General features: G+C 40.0%; 1 protein-coding gene across 4 annotated transcripts in view; it reads right to left on the minus strand.

The window, feature by feature from the left end:
* The window catches only part of LOC126259218 (L-lactate dehydrogenase), a 298,642-nt gene that overhangs the window by 42,035 nt on the left and 235,792 nt on the right, over positions 1-20,815 (minus strand). For all 4 annotated transcript variants that reach the window (XM_049955820.1, XM_049955823.1, XM_049955821.1 and 1 more), the window contains exons 2-5: positions 6,874-7,001; positions 6,660-6,777; positions 2,251-2,424; positions 1,664-1,837 (exon numbers count right to left, since the gene is read on the minus strand). In XM_049955820.1, coding sequence (XP_049811777.1) covers positions 1,664-1,837; positions 2,251-2,424; positions 6,660-6,777; positions 6,874-7,001 — 594 coding nt within the window. The remainder of the gene's footprint in view (positions 1-1,663; positions 1,838-2,250; positions 2,425-6,659; positions 6,778-6,873; positions 7,002-20,815) is intronic.

Below are 20,815 nucleotides of genomic sequence, written 5' to 3' on the forward strand. Positions count from 1 at the left end.
ATTTGAGCCATGGGATGGTGTCAAGGAGACACTGAAAAACCTGAATTTGCAGATTCTTGACACCAACAATCACGTGAATGCCTACATACAAAGTTTCAGGAACCAGTGTATGAAAAGAAGAATCAAGGCATATATTAAAACCTTCTATGCTTCACTGCTGTAGATACCACAGTGACAAGACCACACTAATTACACTGCATACAGATACATCCAAGCAATCATTCTTCATGCACTCTACTCTTGAATAGAATGAAAAGATGATCTAATAAATGGTACAATGAGAATTACCCTCTGCCATCCATTCACAGTGGTTGGCAAGGAATAGATGCAGATGTAGACATAACATTCACTAACTTGATCAATTCACAACCAAACTGTCATCTTCCGAGCTAGATTCAGGATACACTGAACATCAGTCTGTGACTACAACATCCATTCCTTGAAATAATATACATGTAACAGGTATTAAATGAGAAAACTTTCTTTCCATTCAGGACTGATGTCCATTATCTAAATAAGTACAAGATGTAACACTCAGGACATGAATACATTGTTGTATTTGTTTTAGCACAGAAATAAATAGCTTCTGAATATCCCCCTCAGGAATTTCTTGTCATGCCCAAAACACACGTGTTATCTGCGATTTATTTATCTAATAACACACATATGCTAATCATTTGACTGGTGTACAGGAGACACATCAAAATATGATTAATATAACCTCACTGATATAAAGCTATCATTAATAAGATGGAATTGTATTTCAATATTAATGCAATTCTTTTGTGAAAAGGTACCTTTACATATTCTCATAACAATTCACTTCATAAAGATTACTTTAAGGTGTGGTTTGTGATTATATTTCTACATTTCAATTTTAAATTGCTTTAATTTCTGCTTTTTCCATTATTTACTATACTGTCTTTGACCCAATACTACTACTTCCCTGTGAAGGCAAAGAATGTCCTTTCACTCATTCTTCAGTTTGTTTAGATGAAGGTAACCCACCTTATGAACACTACACTTCATGATAATTTTATCTGACTAAACTACTACTATATTCTTTGTAAATAATGATGAAATTTTAGGAATTTACTTCTTAAGTCTACAATCCTTTTGTCCGACTTAACTTCTTCCATGGTCATCAGTCTTTTCCATACTTTATTTTGGCGAAATTCTCCCTGTTCCTCCAACTACACTTTTCAATTAAGTGATATTTAACATTTGACTGTTAACATGCAGGTGCCTTAAAAGAGATATAGTGGGAGACATCTCTAGAATGAAGAAAAATTAAAGTACCAATGTTGTGTCATACAGCAGCAAGTGAAAGACAAGTGAACAATGGAATAATGGTGAACAGGTAATCACTAATTCTACCTGTAACCTAATATCAGACCTTTCAATCTGGGGAGCCTAACATTTATATTCTGAGACAATATTATGTTTATCAATAAAGCCCTTCATATACTGTGACTTGTAATTTCCATAACTGAGCTTAAAATAAACCTACTCGTTAGTAGCTGTATATTAAAATTTGATTTTATAAACTGCTCTGTGCCAAAATTGTTTGAACAGTTAATTACATACAAACATTATTAATACCAGAATAAATTTTAACTGTTTGATATGTACAAATGTATATAATGCAGACAAGTGCACGTACCACTGGTGTCACCATGCTCTCCAATTATCCACCCATGACAGCTGGCAGGAGCAACATTTAATCTCTGTGACATCAAGAATCGGAAACGAGATGAATCCAAATTGGTGCCAGATCCAATCACACGATTCTTTGGAAGGCCACTCAGTTTCCAAGCAACATATGTTAGGATATCAACTGCAAAATAATTTAAATTGAATTACACAATGAAATGCTACTTTTAGCTATATTTATAGGTCTGAAGTCTTTGTGAAGGAAACACATTTCTTGTTCAATAAATACTAATGTGAAATGCTAGAGAAGATTACTGACACAGTCACTTTCCAGGCAAAAGAACCAACAAAATATGCCAGAGTCTGGCAGATAGTGCTGTGAAATGAGGTTCAACAGCTCAGTTTGGGAAACAAAATTAATATGTGACACTCAATCCATGCTGGCTATGAACTTTATCTTCTGGCACTTCTACATCATAACACATTACCAGTGTTAAGTAGTATATGATAACTGTAGAAAATGGGTCAACTACAAAATGAAAATCACCTAGGATAAAAACAGGACACTCAAGTATTAATTTGTCCATGGTAACTAACCTGGATTACTAACAACAAGCAAAATGGTATTTGGACTGTGCTTCACCAAGTTTGGAATGATTCCTTTGAAAATATCTGTGTTACGTTGAACCAAGTCCAACCGTGATTCTCCTTCCTTCTGTCGAGCCCCAGCAGTAACAATGCACAATCTTGACCCTGCTGTTACAGCATAATCTACAAAGACACAAAAGTGTAAACATAACAATAATCAGGAAATGGCTAATTTGATCATCCTACCACTTACATTATATCTACATAGTAAGAAACTAAATTGTATTTTCAAGAAGAGTGAGTGTGTATATAAAAACAAAGATGATGTGACTTACCATACGAAAGCGCTGGCAGGTCGATAGAAAAACAAACAGACACATACATACACACAAAATTCTAGCTTTCGCAACCAGTGGTTGCTTCGTCAGGAAAGAGGGAAGGAGAGGGAAAGATGAAAGGATGTGGGTTTTAAGGGAGAGGGTAAGGAGTCATTCCAATCCCATGAGCGGAAAGACTTACCTTAGGGGGAAACGTTGCGAAAGCTAGAATTTTGTGTGTATGTATGTGTCTGTTTGTGTTTCTACCGACCTGCCAGCACTTTCATATGGTAAGTCACATCATCTTTGTTTTTAAAGATATATTGATTGAGAAGTGAGAGAATGGCATTGTATGCTTATTAAGATGATCATTTTTTACTAAACAAACGTAGTTTTGCCTTGTTTAACCAATTTTTTATTATGGTTATTGCACAACTTAGATTTCATGTTACAAGCCCAATTTCAAGCATGGTATTGATTCCAAAGATGGTAAAGCAAAGATAAAGATAATGATAAGGTAAAGATAAACACCTCAACTTCTTAATGTATTGATCCTTGGCTTAATGTAAAAATACTCAATGACCATTTTTTTTGACCAATTACATATGGTATTACACAACTCAGCAATTACACTAACATGATTAAACATACCTAATAATAAAGTTATGCATCAGCTTTGAACTTTTTGTCGGCTCAGAGATTGAGGTCCAAAGTTTTACTTGTATCTGGAGTTGTGATATCATCTAAAAGAGGTGAATAATTGAATTGGGTTTGTGCATTTAATAATAGGTGTGGAGACAAACATCTGATTTTTTTAATTTCTACAATTTCTAACTGGCTACAGTTTGCCGCCTTTGCCTCTATATGTAAGACTTCTACATCTATTATGTATTTGTTGTTTTTGTTAAGGCAATGTTCTGAAAAGGCTGAATCAGGCTTTCTCAGTCTCCAGCTTCTATGTTGATCTTCCTGGCATGTGATCTTATGAACCTCATTTGTTGTAATGGCTGGTTGTTTATCTTATGTATTGAACAAGAAACTACCTATTGTCTGAGGGACATAGACAAGAATGGAGAAGCACTGTGCCTTGAAAATGTTACTTATTCTTTTTGACATTTTTCCTATCTGAAGTAATCTGCACCATTTGTCTGGGTTGTTCTTGGGGACAATAGAGACTTGCTTTGCTTCTTCCTCTCTTTACCTGGAATTTTGTCAATGGTGTTCGGGTCAAATTCATTATTTATGGCTATTTTTTTTTTTCTTTCGTATAATGTACCTAGTGAGTCTTTCTGGGACATGGGGACAGAAAGGAAACATTGGAACATGGGGTGGAATACTGCATGCTTATACACTGCAGGATGTTGGGACAAAGTCGGAATGAATGTGCCAGTGAATGAATCTTTTGATAAATTTTAAATTTATGGTTTCTGTCTTCTATCTGTAAGCTAATGTCCAGGAAATTTGCACTGTGTCACCCTAACTCCATGCTGACCTTTATATTAGTGTGCCACTGTTTCATATTATCCACAAATATGTGGAATTGTCTATCGGAACCTTTCCACAAACAAGGAATATCATCACCATACCTGTACCAATATATATCACATGTTTTGCCAATGGCTCTATTACAAAAATCAGTCTCCCACTTGTCCATGGACATTCCTGCTAGTGAAGAGGATAGAGGTGAGCCCTTTGCCAGACCATCTGCTTGCTTATAATAGCTCTGTTGAAAACAGAAATAATTTTGATTGAAACAACATTCCACTGTACTAAGAATGCTCAGCTCTTCTTCTGGAATAATGTTGGTGAATACAATGATTGTGATACAATATCTACACAGTCTTTCACTGGAATACTTGTGAACAAGCTATGCATATCAAAAGAGACTAATTTTGCATTTGTTGGAACCTTAACATCTGTTGACCTGTTGGCTAAACCTGAACTGTTCTTAATGATTTATTTCCCTTTGAAGCTCAATTTGTTCTTCAAGAAGGTGTTGATCTCCCATGTCAATCTTCTGTACTGGACCTTGTATCTGCAATACAAGTTCTAGTACACAAGATTGCCAGAGGATCAACACCTTCTTGAAGAAGAAACTGAACTTCAAAGGGAAATAAATCAATAAGAACAGTTTCAATTTAATTACCAAGTTAACAGATGTCAAGGTCCCAACAGATGCAAAATTAGTCTCTTTTGATGTCCAAAGCTGGTTAACAAGTATTCCTGTGAAAGCTGTGTAGATATTGTGTCATAATCATTGTATTCACACAACATTAATCCAGAAGAACAGCTGAGCATTCTTAGTACAGTGGAATGTTGTTTAAATGAAATTTATTTCTGTTTTCAACAGAGCTATTATAAGCAAGTGGATGGTCTGGCAATGGGGTCACCTTTATCCACCTTCTAGCTGAAATGTTTATGGACAAGTGGGAGACTGTAACTTCTGACAGATTAAAACTGTGTGCCGGACCGAGACTCGAACTCAGGACCTTTGCCTTTCGCGGGCAAGTGCTCTACCAACTGAGCTACCCAAGCACGACTCACGATCCGCCCTCACAGCTTCAATTCTGCCAGTACCAGTCCGGCACACAGTTTTAATCTGTCAGGAAGTTTCATATCAGTGCACACACTACTGCAGAGTGAAAATCTCATTCAAGTGGGAGACTGATTTTCTTAACAGGGAACCATTGGCAAAAAATTTGGTGTAATGGTACAGATATGATTATGATATTTTTTGTATGTGGAAAGATTCCAATAGACAGCTCCAAAGATTTGTGGAAAATATGAAACAGTGAGTCACTAATATAAAGGTCAGCATTGAGTTAGAGAGACCCAGCATAAATTTCGTGGACATTAGTTTACACATAGAGTACAGCAACATAAATTTAAAATTTGTCAAAAAGATTCATTCACTGACACATTCATCCCTGTTTCCTCCCAACATCCAACAGCATATGAACATGCAGCATTCCACCACATGATCCTCAGTCTCCTTTCTATTCCCATGTCCCAAGAAGACTGATCAGCAACTTTATACAATAAAAACAATAGCCACAAATAATGAATTTGGCCCCAACGTCATTGACAAAATTCTAATTAATAAGAGGAAAAAGCAAACCAGGTCCCTACTGTCCCCAATGAAAAACACAGACAAATAAAGAAATGGTGCAGATTATCTTTCATAGGGAAAATGTCAAAAAGCATAAGTAATATTTTCAAGGCAAAGATTCTCTCTGTGCTCATTTACGTCCCTCAGACAATAGGTAGTTTCTTGTTCAATGCAAAAGACAAACAAACTGACCTCACAAAAGTGATGTTTATAAGATCATATGCTGGGAGTGTCATTCTTGCTACATGGGACAGATGGAGGTCAACATGCATCAGGTTTAAAGAACGTCATAGAAGCTGATGACTGAAGAAGCTTGATTCAACCTTTACAGAACATTGCCTTAACAAAAACCACAAATATGTAATAGATGTAGAAGTCTCACACTTAGAAGAAAAGGTGGCAAAACTTGGCAAAGAGACAGTCTAAAAATTAAAAAAACATGTGTATATCCCCACACCTATTATTAAATGAGCAAACCCAATTCAATTATTCACCTCTTTTACAGGACATCACAACTTCTAGTTAAAAGTAAAACTTTGGGCTCAATCCATGTGTATAAGGAAACTTCTAGGGTGATGCATAACTTTATCTCTAGGTATGTTTAGTCGTATTAGTGTAATTGCTGAATTGCCTAATTCCATACATAATTTTTTTTAAAAAATGGTCATTGAAGAAATTTCATATTAAGCCAAGGATCAATAAATTAAGAAATTGAGATCTTTATCTTTGCCTTATCATATTTGGAATCAGTAACGTACTTGAAAATGGGCTTGTAACCTGGGTTGTGCAGCAACCATAATAAAATTTGTTAAACGAGGCAAAGAACAGTGTTTGGTTAGTTGAGTAACACTGTTTCATCGACAACCCACAGTTGATTCAATTAAAGTGGTAAACTTCATTTAAGTAATTTCCTTATGCCATACACAGCACACAATGTCAGAAACTGAAAGCTACAGAACTATCAAACTACACTTTAAAATATTAAAAAATACCTGTGCCAGCCACAATCTTTCCTGTCTTCATGAAAGTAAGACCGTGCTGCAAATCCATCATTTCACCTTTCAGTTTGTCAGCAACAACATCAACCAGTGCTATTTCACTTGCAACATGCTGAAAATGAAGACAAAATTACGCCAAATGAAACACCAAAACTTCGCAGAATTCAATTATGAAGTCTCAAGTCATTTCTGCTAATGTTTGGATTACCTGAGTCAGTATACTGAAGGCACAGGCCATTCCAACCTGACCAACCCCCACAACTGTGACCTTGTTGCCGGATGTTCCCTGTGGCTCCGCCACTTCGCTCAACAGAGCACTTGCAATTTCAGCCATTCCTGTGAAAAAATTAGTTTATAAATAAACTGACTGAAATGACTGTACATTATATCAAATGTGTTTGTCTCTGTGTATTATTATCCTTAGAGAAGGAACAAATGAAACATTACATACTTGGATTGTGACAGTAAAATAAGAAGAATAACTCCCAGAATTTTCTCTACTACCAAACAACTCACTACTACATGTGTGTGGGGGGGGGGAGGGGGGAATGTGCACAATTTTTTCCTCTTCTTTTTAGGCAGGAGGATTGAGAGAGGAGAGTGATTACTTCATTAACCAAGGACTTCCAAAAGATCAGTTGAAAACTTTGAAGACTTTTTACCGCAAGTCTGTCCACTTGTGAGGGCTAAATGTGATACTCAATTGACTAAATGGGAAGATTACAAAAATTATATACTTCTTACTGGAAAACTAAATACTGCTGAAAATGCAAGGACATGACCAAAAATAGTGTTTTGTCTGTTCCATCCAAGAGTATCCCAGAAAGAACAACAGGTATGTGGAGTTCCCATGCAAATATTCTTAAATGATGGTGAACAGAATAGGGAGACATGTGAAAAATTGTCAGGTCCCCTAACTTACACCATTTAGTGATACTGTTTAGGACGAATTTCCTACAAACAGAAGAGTATTATAAGTCACAGCAACAATAGTTCTGTCACAGATGGATAGGTTAGTAAGACTCTGCTTAGCTGAAGAACAACTGAGATAATGATGTACAAATGAACCACCGAAACTTATTCCAAAATTACCGTCTGCTGGTGGCAAGGAACTGGTGGGATTAAGAACCAGAAAAAGTCGTCAAAAAAAAGTAAACATGTCAAATTACTGTGGGATTTCAGACCGCTCAATGCTGGACCATGATACACTACACATCTCAATTGTGGGGGGGGGGGGGGAATATGCATCACAGACTGTCATCCCATGAGATAGCAAAACTCACAAAAAACTACATGAAGAACTTGTCAGATACGAGGGTTTGAAAATCAAACTACAGCGGCACTGGCGCAAACCAATGAAAGTTGTCGTCCCTTGGGATCTTGTCACACTAGGAGCAGTGTCAAAAGATACACTGATGAGGCAAAACATTATGACCACCTGCGTAACAGATTGTTTATCCATCTTTGGGATGAAATACATCTCTAGTTCTGCATGTCATGGATCTTATTTTTGTGGAGGTATGTGGCATTAGATGTCTACACACAGGTCATGTAATTCACGTAAATAACAGGCCACTGATTTGCATACACTGTGATGGACACTGAGACATCAACACAAGTTCGTTATAATGCTCCTCAAATCACTGTAGCTCAGTTCTGGCTCCAAGACACAGACAATTATACTACTTAAAGAGGACATTGCCGTCAGTGTAGACACCAAACATGGAGGTATGCAGGTGGTTAGCAGCTGTCAACATGTACTCGGTTACTACCACAGGCTCATGCAAGCACAGGAGACTGTCTCCCACAGCACAATACTGCTCCCATCAGTCTGCGTCCATGCCGCACAGCACATTTCGAGCCACCATTCACCTCGATGATGGCACTTGTGGAGGTGACAAATGATGTAGTGCGGCAAAACTGTAATTCACCTGAGGAGCTGACAAGTTTCCACTTACCAAAAGTTGAATCCTAATGATTCTACGACCACCACATTTGTAACTGACTATGTTGTTGGGTCAAGATGTGAACACACAGAGGTGGTCTGCTGTAGAACTCCATGTTCAACAATGTGCGATGAACGGTGTGCCCCGAAACACTTGAGTGCACCAGCATTGTGCTCTTTCGGCAGAGATGTCATGGGTCACCTACAATGCAGATCAGACAAGCCTCTGAACCCCACGTGCTGTGAAGAGCTTTGGACGTCCAACTATTGAGTGCCTAATAGTTGCTTCTCTGTCCTCCTTTTGGTAGATGTTCACGACAGTAGCACGTTAACATTCGACTAGCTTCACCATTTTCGAGATACTCGTTCACAGGCGCTGCATAATAATAATCTGCCCTTCGTCAAAGTCTCTTACCTCAATGAATTTCCCCATTTGCAGCCCATGTCTTCGCTAGGGTGATCCCCCGCCCGTGTCTGCTCTGCTTACATTTTTTACCGTGCCACGTGCCTGCAATGCAACTAGGTGGCATCCAACGTTGCGGTGGGCTATGGTCAACGTTTTGGCTCGTCAGTGTATTAGTGGACATTTGAAAACCACTGGTATTGATAAAATATCCATCTGCCAGTTACAAAATGCTGCTTCACTGGCATTTGCAAAAATCATTAACTGATACATTGGGCAGTTCTAGAAGATCAGGAATCGTCTGACTAGTGATAAAATACGAAATCTACCATAGTGAACGTATTTACCATTTTTACTGTTATAATAACAGTGACTGACGATGACAATAATAATAATAATAAAATACGATCTGAATTTTTGAGATCTCTCACTGGAAAATGTGTCTGAAAATGGTATTTGGTCTTCAACAAGCAGTCTCGGATGTTTCATTTTGGCGTATTTTTCTGCAAACTCAACTTTTTTTACATTTCGGGCTGTCGGGCATTTGGACTATCATTAACATCCAGAGTTGGTGGTAAGTCGTAAACTTAAACCAATCCTTTCCTTCTAAGGAGAATGCATGAAATAAAAGTAAAATTAACGCCTCTTTTCTACATTTTTTTCTTTTTTTTTTTACTGACAAATTTGTTTCCGCTGTCAATGTTATATTCATGACAAGAGACTTCTTGTCACCTTTCTTCTCACTAAGAGTTTCAACACAGGCTGCTTCTAACTACATCCGAAGAAGACCCAGCATTTTAATGCATCATACAAGTAAAAGTGTTGCTGAAACATCACCGAATGTATAAGTGTGAGAGTGCGAGCGAAAATGTACATAGTGTCTCTCAGGTCCATTAGGACTGCTTGTGTGAAATTACAAACTGCAGTTCTATCTCATGGCGAGTTGCTGCGTTACGACCCTTGAAGTTTCAAAAATAGCTGTGTAGTAAGTCAAAGCTGCGCCAGGTGTCCTGAACGTGAATGCAAGTAGGTGTCCGACACTCGTCGGAAATGGCAGTGGAGCAGTAAAATGAAATGACAGTGTGGCAGTAATGGCCGGGAGGCCCCAACCGGGGAAGTTCTGCGGCTGGCTGCATGTCTTATTTCAGGTGACGCCACATTAGGCGACTTGCGCTTCCGTGGCGATGACAAATGATGACAACACAACACCCAGTCCATGAGCGGGGAAAATCTCTAACCTGGTCCGAATTCGAACCCGCGCCCGATGCATGGCAGGCAAACGCGTTGCCTCTCAGCTAAGTACGCAAACTAGCCAGGCAGAGAGATACCATCAACTTTTTTTGCGCCCTCCAGCGTCTGTGCCCTAGAATTCGTCGAATTCGACCCCGATACCGAGAGGCTGGTTCCTCGTATCTTCTACATGACGGCACTCCAGCCCACAAGGTGAAGACTGTGCACGAGTATGTGACCAGCAAATATATCACAGTTCTGGATCACTCACCGTATTCGCCAAATTTGGCCCCAACCGACTTCTGGTTGTTCCCCAAATTGAAGTTGGCAATGAGAGGACACCGTTATGCCACAGTTAATGACATCCAAGAAAAATGTACTGCAGGTTTTAATGAAATTCCAAAAAAGGACTACAGTGACTGTTTCAAAACACTTTTAAAATGACTTCAGTTGTGTTTTGATTCAGGGGGAGACTATTACGAATAACTACAGTGATTTTGTTGACATAATCAATGGCCTTTATTTTTGACAGCTGCGGTGCTAACAGAACTGGGACGCACGAGTATTTTGGACATCTTTGACCGCAAACTATTTTGGATATCCCTGACCGCGGACTATTTTGGGCAGCCCTGACCGTGGACAACAGCCGCCAACGGGACAATGCCAGCAAGGAACACCACCACGCTTTTGTGAGTAGGGGAAGTACACAGACCAGCCAGGACCAGATCTCAGATGGTGGCTTTATACTGTCGTTATTTGTATAGGTATATAAACTAACAAAGTAAATATGCGACGACTGGTCTGCAATAAATCACTCACACACGTGTGTACAACGCACCTTCTTTATTGCATAAACGTGAATCTGACCCACGAGAGAGTATCGCGGAAGTGACGTAAATCTGAACTGTCAACCACTTTATAATAATCTCAATTATCCTGCGAAACCCTGTTTACAAAGCTTTCAAGAAACAGCGTTAAGTAAGAGATGTAGGTACATATGTAGCACCCAACTAGTCACTTCAGTAATGACCGCGAAGAGAAAAATCAAGATCAGGCGCACAAAGAGGCGTAGAAAAGCGGCCCCTTGACCGTCAACATCACTGACAAATTTCCCGGATGTGCAATGACACTGAGATTGACATGTTGCGTAATAATATTGAAAACACTAAAAACTTCGGAAACATATTGTCCTGCCTGCGGACAGGGGCAGTAGTGACAATATCCGTGACAGTCTCTCGCATATTGCACAGCCCAAGAAGGTATTTTGTTAGGACAGTAGTTGTGCGGAAAATGAGGTCAAAACAAGACGAAAGAGCATTATTATCAAGGGGCGCTCACACGTTCGTTAGTATTCTCAAAACGTCAATATACTGACCGTCTGATGGCGCGTATTGACGTATTATCAGTACTAGAAATATTGACGAATAGTACTGATGACCCCCAAATACTCTTTGTATTGTCAATGCATAATGAACGTGAGAGATCAAGTATTGACGGTTTGACAATATTCTCCATTCAGATGTTGACAACACTTTATGAACCTGACACACGGCATTTGTGGGCACTGTTTATGTTTTCAATTCGCTTTTCTGCACACCGTACCTCAGATTCAATTTTTCAAGTTGTCGAAACAGAATTTTAGTAGACCCATGCGAAGGTAATCATTGTACGTGTCAGTTTAGAATGGTCATCGGAGGATTCTCTAACGACACTGCTTACTTTAATATTTTGAAAATACATTAGGTTGGTGTATAAGTTCGTAGCGTTTTTCCATAAGTTTAATAAACACAACAGATACACTCAACAGACGTTAGTCATCAATAATATATTCTAACTCACTATTTATAAGTCTGCCAACACTGGTGCACGTTTTCGATTCCGCGAAAGCACTTTGTTTTGAGGTAACAACTCGTCGAGCCATGTTCGGAGGGCATTTTCATACGGGAAGGAAAGCTCCTTCAAGGTTCTTCGATAGAGAGCAGAAGAAGTGAAAATCTGAGAGCGCAAGATAATTTGAATAAGGTGGTGATGGAGTGATTTCCCCACCCAATTCCTGTATAGGGTTTTCTGTCAGTGTGGCAGAAAGGGGGCATGCGATATCGTGGAGAACCATCACTACACGCAGTATTCCTGGCCGTTCTTAGAGTGCGTCTGCAAGAGGTCTCAGTTGTTGGCAATAGATGTCAGCAGTCATGGTTACACCTTGGGGAAGCAATTCGTAGTGCACCACACCACTGATGTTCCACCAGATGCATAACATTATCTTTTGTGCTTGCGCACAGGCACCTCAACTGATGATGACACGGCGGTCGGATTCTCCCGGTGGGCCGCTTGTGGCCTGAAGACGGAGTGTTACAGGTCTTTATACCGGACGTTGCTGCTTTGTTTGGCCCGAGACCATTCATTTCTTTCCTTTTCCTTATGCTAGCATAAAGACGCCTTTTCTTGTCACCAGCAACGATACGGTATAGGAATGGTCGGTGTTGTTCACGAGCCAATTGATGATGAGCACATGATTTTGGCTTAGAGCATGCGGTATCCATACACCCGATTTTTGAACCTTCCTCATTGCAGAAAATGCCGTACGATGATGGAATGATCACAGTTCATCACATTTGCCAGTTCTCGAGTACACTGACGTGCATCATTGTGATTAATGCGTTTACACGATTTTCATCAAACCTCGAAGGTCGTCCTGAACGTTGAGTCACTAATATAAGAACGCTTAAAACGAGAAATCCATTTTCTTGTCGTGCTCTGTCCAATAGCATTATCCCCGTACACGACGCAAATGTTTCTGGCTGCTTTCGCTGCTGTCATCCCTCTAAGTCAAAACAGAAGAATATATCGGAAATTTTCCGATTTCTCCACTTGGCACTCCATTTTCCAGGGTCTACAGCTCCACTCGCTATCTTCGTATGTTATCAACATTGAATTACAAATAAAAAAATGACAATCGGTAAATAAACCCATAGCAAGTGGGTACCACTTATTATAATTATCCTTAATACGCGCCTCTGCAAAATTCCCCATCGAGAGTTGCTTCAGAATACGATGCCCTGTATTAGCGAATACTAAAAGAAACGATAAGTCAAATTTTTCACATTTTCATCTCCAAAGGCTGCTACGATAAGAATGCAAAAAGTTTCAGACTTCAGAGGGTTATATGATCTATAGCAAGTTACCTTCAGGTTAGGATATTATAAATACAATCAGTTATGAATTTAAAATATTATGGTTCATTTTCAGATTTTTTCCTCATGCGTTATTTATAATAGTGTGGGCAGTACAGAACTGCATGTATTGTGCGCTACCTAGATTCATATACTGTTCCTTTTTCAGAGTATTAGTTATTAATTTTCAATACAATCTTTAACAAGGTAGCTTTGTCGCGATTCATGTGACGTACAGCAGTCTCCAGGATAAGTGGTGGTGTGGTCTTCAAATCAATCCGAAGACTGGTTTGAGGCAGGTCTCCACCCTAGTCTATCCTGTGCAAACCTCTTCATCTCTGTAGCTACGAAAGTCTGGTAAAAAGATAAATGTTTGTATCGTAAAAAACTCCCCTTACTTCTCGACAGCCTCCTTTGAGGAATTCTCCAGCTTTTTCATCCCATCGGTAAAAAGTTCTGTCAGTTTCTGCAAAATATTTGGTGGCTGCAGCTGTCACTTCCTCACTGGATGAAAATTCCTTCAGAGCAAGAAAAAGTTTCAAGTTAGGAAACGGGAAGAACGCACTTGGGGCTAATTCTGGTGAATGAGGTGAATGGGGAACCAATTCACAGCCCAGTTCATGCGCCTTCGCCATCGTTATCGCCGATGAGTACGACGGTGCATTATCCTGTGGGAAGAGCGCCTTTTTGCGTACAAATATTTATCTTTTTTCAGCCAACGCAAGTTTCAAACGATCCAACAATGAAGCATAATAGGGTCCTGTTATGGTTCTACCTTTTTCCACGTAATATACGAGGATTACTCCTTGGGAAACCCAAGAAGACAGTGGCCGTCACTTTATCAGCTGACAAAATGGACTTTGCATTCTTCTGTACACTTTCACCAGCCTTTGTCCACTGTTCTGACTCTGGTGTGTAACGATCAACCTATGTTTCATCAACAGTCACAAATCGGCTCAAAAAGTCTTGCGGATTGCGATTAAATATCGCCAGACATTGTGTAGGAATGATCTGCTCGGTGTGCTTTTGGGAGACTGTGCAACTGTGGCATCCACCTTGCACACAGGTTCTTTATAGCCAATTCCGCATGTGTGATATTATGCACTCGCTCACTTGAGATGCCTACAGTGTTAGAAGTTCTACGAATTTTTACTCGCCGGTCTTGTATTACCATATCACTGATTTTGTCAATGGTTTCCTTTGTGGTGATCCCAATTGGACGGCCGCAGCTCGCTTCAAATGGCTCTGAGCACTATGGGACTCAACTTCTGAGGTCATTAGTCCCCTAGAACTTAGAACTAGGTAAACCTAACTAACCTAAGGACATCACATACATCCATGCCCGAGGCAGGATTCGAACCTGCGACCGTAGCAGTCGCGCGGTTCCGGCAGCTCGCTTCGTCTTCGTTTCTTGTCTGACCACGTTTATATTCATTAATCCAAAAGTAAATGTTCTTCAATGATGGTGCAGAGTCCGTGTGAACTTCATCCAATTATGTTTCGATCTGTGCGGCAGTTCAGCCCGCCAAATGAAAACGTTTTAATAACAGAACAAAACTCTGTTTTCCTCCATTTTCAATCGCAGCCGAGGCACTTCCCAATTCAGACGGCCGTCAACAATGGACTGTAGGGTGTACATTGTTAAAATTCTTTATAAGATCTTTGGAAAAATCAAGCTTACCAACCATGAAGGGGTAACAAAAATGTTCTATTCTTTCATGGAAATTTACCAGTCTTCTCAGACCATCCTCATATTGCAATCTTCATCCAACCTGCTTACTGTCTACATTTCTTGGGTTCCCTCTACATTATTACCCCCCCCCCCTCCCTCCTTCCCTCCGCCCACACATCCCTCAAATTCCAAATTGAGTATTTCTTGACGCCTCAGAATGTGTCACATGAATTAATTCTCTCCTTTAGTCAAGTTGTGCCTTAAATTTCTCTTCTCCCAGATTTGGTTCAGTACCTCTTCATTCATTACCGGATCTACCCTTCCAATCTTTGGCATTCTTCTATAGCACCACATTTCGAAAATTTCTATTCTGTTCTTGTCTGACCAGCATATGCCCACATATCACTTCTGTACAAGGCTACACTCCAGACAAATAGTTACAGAAAAGACTTCATAACTCTTAAATTATAATTCTATGTTAACAAATTCCTCTTTTTTCATAAATACCTTCCTTGGTGTAGCCAGTCCTTGTTTCATCTCTATTTTGGCCACCATCAGTTATTTTGCTGCCCAAATTGAAAAATTTATCTACTACTTTTAGTGTATCATTTCCTAATGGAATTCCCTCAGCATTGTCTGATTTAATCTGACTACATTCCATTACCATTGTTGACGCTCATTTTATAACCTCTTTTCAAGACACTATTCCTTTCGTTCGATTGCTCTTCAGAGTCCTATATTGTCTGAAATAATTACAATATCATCAGCGCACTCAGAGTTTTATTTCTTCTTCTTGAAGTTTAATCTTTTGTGCAGATATTCCGTTCGTGTATAACTGCTCGCTCAGTGTGCAGATTGAATAACATCGGTGCAGGTCTGATTCGAGAACATTTTCCAAGTAAAGCTATTTATTTGACTCCCCCTCTCCTTTTTCCCCTTTATACAGTTTTCGCTGCTAATTGTGATACGCACTGTATACAGATCTTGCACTAGGGCGCTCCTCCCAGTTTGACGCCTCGAGCAGTGGCTTGTGTCGCTTGGGCTTTAACCGGTCCTGTATCGGGGATAGATTACTACCCAGTCTTGTTGGCTTCTGAACTACTGCTTCCCTTTCATGTTCTGCGACACAACCTGGTTTGTGTACAAGTTCAAGCAGTACACAATATTACGCTCCTTGTACTTTATCCCTAGTAAGTTCGGAATTTCAAAGAGTGCATTCCAGTCAACAATATCAAATGCTTTTTCTAAGACGATGAATTCTGTAAACGTAGATTTTTCTTTGTTTAATCCATCTTCTGACAGGTGTGAAAATTATTAAACTATTAGTTTAATAGAAGCTGACCTCGCGGAAGTTCAAAAATGTGTGTGAAATCTTATGGGACTTAACTGCTAAGGTCATCAGTCCCTAAGCTTACACGCTACTTAACCTAAATTATCCTAAGGACAAACACACACCACACACACACACACACACACACACACACACACACACACACACACACACACACACACACACGCCCACACACACACACGCCCGAGGGAGGACTCGAACCTCCGGGGGAGCTCATTTTGGCTTTCGAAGAAATGTAGGAAGACGCGAGGCACTACTGAGCCTATGACGTATCTTAGACGATAGGTTAAGCAAAGGCAAGCCTACGTTTCTAGCATTTGTAGACTTAGAGCAAGCTTTTAAGAATGTTGACTAATGTACTCTCTTTGAAATCGGGGTGAAATACAGAGAGTGAAGGGCTGTTTACAACTTTTACAGAAACCAAACGGCAGTTACAAGAGTCGAGATACATGAAAGGGAAACAGTGGATGAGAAGGGAGTGAGACAGGGTTGTAGCCTATCCCCGATGTTATTCAATCTGTACCTTGAGCAAGCCGTAAAGGAAATCTTGAAAGTACAGGGAGAAGAAATAAAAACTCTGAGGTATGCCGATTACAATTTAATGCTCTCAGAGACAGCAAAGGACTTGGAAGAGCAGTTTAACGAATGGACAATGTCTTGAAAGGAGAATGTAAAATGAACATCAACAAAAGCGAAACAAGGATATTGGAATGTAGTCCAATGAAATCAGATGATGCTGAGGGAATTAGATCAGGAAACGACGCACTTAAAGCAGTAGATGAGTTTTGCTATTTGGGCAGTAAAATAACTGATCATGGTCTAAGTAGAGAGGATACAAAATGACACTGGCAATGGCAAGAAAAGAGTTTCTGAAGAAGAGTATTTCTTAACATCGAATATAGATTTGAGTGTTAGGAAAACTTTTCTGAAAGTACTTGTATGGAGTGTAGCCATGTATTGAAGTGAACGATAAGCATTTTAGACAAGAAGAGAATAGAAGATATTGAAATGAGGTGCTACAGAAAAATGCTGAAGATTAAATGCGTAGATTACGAAACTAAGGAGGAGGTACTGAATAGAACTGGGGAAAAAAATCTATGGGACAACCTGAGTAGAAGAAGGGACAGCTTGGTAGGACACTTTCTGAGACATCAAGGGGTCACCAATTTAGTAATAGAGGGAAGTATGGGGGGTAAAACTCATAGAGGAAGACAAAGAGATGAATACAGTAACCAGATTCAGAAGGGTGGAAATTGCACTCAGTATTCGGAGATAAAGAGGCTTGCACAGAAGAGAGTAGCACCAAAAGCGGCATCAAACCAGTCTTCGGACTAAAGGCCGCCACAACAACAACAACAACAAAAGCAACAGCAGCAGCAGCAACAAAAACAACAACCCATCTTTTAAGATAATCCGTAGGGTCAGTATTACCTTACGCGTTGCAACGTTACTCCGGAACCCAAACTGATTTTCCCCGAGGTTGGTTTCTACCAGTTTTTCCATTCTTCTCTAAATAATCTGAGTAAATATTTTGCATTCATGACTTGTAGAACCTATCAGCACTTATTATATTTTGAATTTGAATTATCACATACTTCCTGATGTCTGAGGGTATTACTCCGATCTCATATCTTCCACACGACGCGGAACAGTTTTGTCACCGGTAAAACCCCTGATTCTTAAGGAATCTAGCCTGCATGTGTGAAACAGCTTCAAACGTCTATTTTACAAATGAGCTAATGTGTTAAGTATTTCTTTTTCAACATGCAAGTGAGAAAAAAGTTTAGGAATGGTTTGAAATCATGGTTAAAGTTTGCTGTAAGTGTCTAAATGCTCTCATAATGAAGCACTGGTGAATACAGTTCGATAATTTGGGTTCGATTTTAAGCAAAAGTTCGTTTTTCACCCGTTTAAATGTTTACCTTGCCGTACCTCCTAAACTGTGTCTCGTACAACGATATAATTGTGCAGCAACATTGAATGATGTATGTACATACTGCCTGCAAAGTCTGTTGCGAAAAGAGTTAATAGTAAAGAAGTAATAAATTAAAACTTAATGACTGATGATGAAGTCTTTTTGCACAAACAGCAAAAATGTAGTAAGCGATGAACTTTTCCCTTTCGCCACTTATTTTATTTGGGAGGGGGTGATGTCAGCGAAAAAATCTTTCGTAAATTTTTAAAATTTTCGGAAGTTGGAAAGTTCTCTCATTTTTAAATGTCCCTATTCCGGATGTTTGCGGGCCGTCAGTTATACTGTCTCAAGATAAACAGTTTCTAACTATAATACCAGTCTTATTGAGTTAAACATTTAACACAAGATTATACCTCTTAATGAGTAGATTATGACCGCATTTAAGCTTTTAAATACGGTCAACAATTACGGGAAATATTGAAAATCAAGTTTTTGTTGCCTCTGGAAGCTGTCAGATAAGCAACCTGCAATTGGTATTGGGTTGCGCTACAGCGATATAGCAATGCCAGCTCTCCCTAGGATTTCAATAACTGAGCGAATGTCTCTTCGATTTAGATCTTTCAGTGCGATGTCAACATTTTCTTGCACTATCGAATCTCCCATTTCTTCATCTACTCCTTTCTATGGTACTGTTTTCAAGTTCGTTTCCAAAGCCCATCTAAGTATCCCTTCCACTTTTCAGCTTTCCCGCCTTTTACATGGGCGAACCTTATCACAAATAAAGAAGATATTTTGGTAAACTTCACCCCTTTCACATGTGGGTGCAGTACCTGAATTTCTGTACCTCTGCACATAGTGGTAAACAGTGCCACAAATTACGGTATGGTCACCATATGCCCATACATCATCTGCAGTAACAGGTTATTTCACTGATGACGTAAGCACTGTCTCCGGCGTTGAAAATAAAGGGAGACACGGGCCGATATGCAGGGTGCGTTCACCGCACGACGCTCCGGTCAGCTGCGCAGTGTAGAGAACCTTTGGAATCATTAAGACGAGTTAGCAAAGGGTTTGCAAGTAAGTCCGAGAAAATTTTAACTATCTTCAAAAACACATCGTAATACTTTTACAGACGCACCGACGATGTGTGCTTTTCCATTGCATTGTCCTGAATGAAGTAATCGTAGATGCTTTCCTTCGTTGTTAGTTCTCTGATGAAAGATAATATATTTTCTCATCAATTAGTTTTGCAGCTCCTGCAGTATCCGCGTTTGCAGACAAACTTATTCGACATCAGGTTCTCCTTTTACGCGAAGAAACCCAAACATGTTCCATTAACTGCACACCATACACTTGTTTCAAGCCATGCACAAGCTCTTGATATAACTTCAGAGGAATTTCAGAACTGCAACACTGATTGTTCTGCCGGCACGGTAGCTCAGCGTGTTCGGTCAGAGAGCCGGTTGCTCTCTGTAATTAAAAAAAGAGTAGAAGGATCAACAAACGAACTTGAACGGATGTCATATGACGTCCGCAACGACCAACCACAACGATCAACAATGAAGAAAAAAAAAGTGGTCAGCGTGACTGATTGCCCTCCTACGGGCCTGGGTTCGATTCCCGGCTGGGTCGAAGATTTTCTCCCCTCAGGGAGTGGATGCTGTGTTGTCTTCATCATCATTTCATCCCCATCCGGCGGGCAGGTCGCCCAATGTGGCGTCGAATGTAATAAGACCTGCACCTGCGCGGCCGGACCTGCCCCGCAAGGGGCCTCCCGGCCAATGACGCCAAACGCTCATTTCCATTTTTTCCATGAGAAAGAAAAGATCGTTTCAGAATCAACGTTTCCAGTCAAGCGCTTACTGCCATAGCCTTTGCAGGAGTGACATCGAGAGACAATGTCTGAAGTGAATCAGTCAACGTACTACTGTCACTAGGTATAGCTTCAGTTTGAGCTCATATATTGTTCTGAAGAGACACTACAGACACCAGTCCGAACTACTAAATGGCTCAGCTACATTCTCGGACTTCCAGTGCTGCTCCTACCTCGTGTAAGTTAGTCCGTTGTCTTGATGCTTGCCAAATACTACCTTAGCCAGCAAGGTCACCGGATCTCTTCCCAACTGAGGAAGTGTGGAGCATTATGGGAGGGGTCTTCCAACCATCTCGGGATACTGACGATCTAACGCGCCAATTGGACAGAATTTGGCACGATACCCAGCAGGAGGGCATCCAACAACTCAATCAATGCCAAGCAGAATAACTGATTGCATGACGGCCACGTGGACCAAGACGTTAATGAATTGCTCAGTTTTCCAGCTTTTCTGAAACTGTAATCTTTTTTTCTGTCTGTACATGTACATCACATCTACCAATTTCCGTCCCATTCGGATAGTTATTTCGAGGTGCGTCTTTGTCTTTTTCTTAGCGTGTATACACTGAATGCGCCATGGAATCGGCC

Source organism: Schistocerca nitens, chromosome 5 (genome assembly GCF_023898315.1).
Source record: "Schistocerca nitens isolate TAMUIC-IGC-003100 chromosome 5, iqSchNite1.1, whole genome shotgun sequence".
NCBI classification, from domain to species: Eukaryota; Metazoa; Arthropoda; class Insecta; order Orthoptera; family Acrididae; genus Schistocerca; species Schistocerca nitens.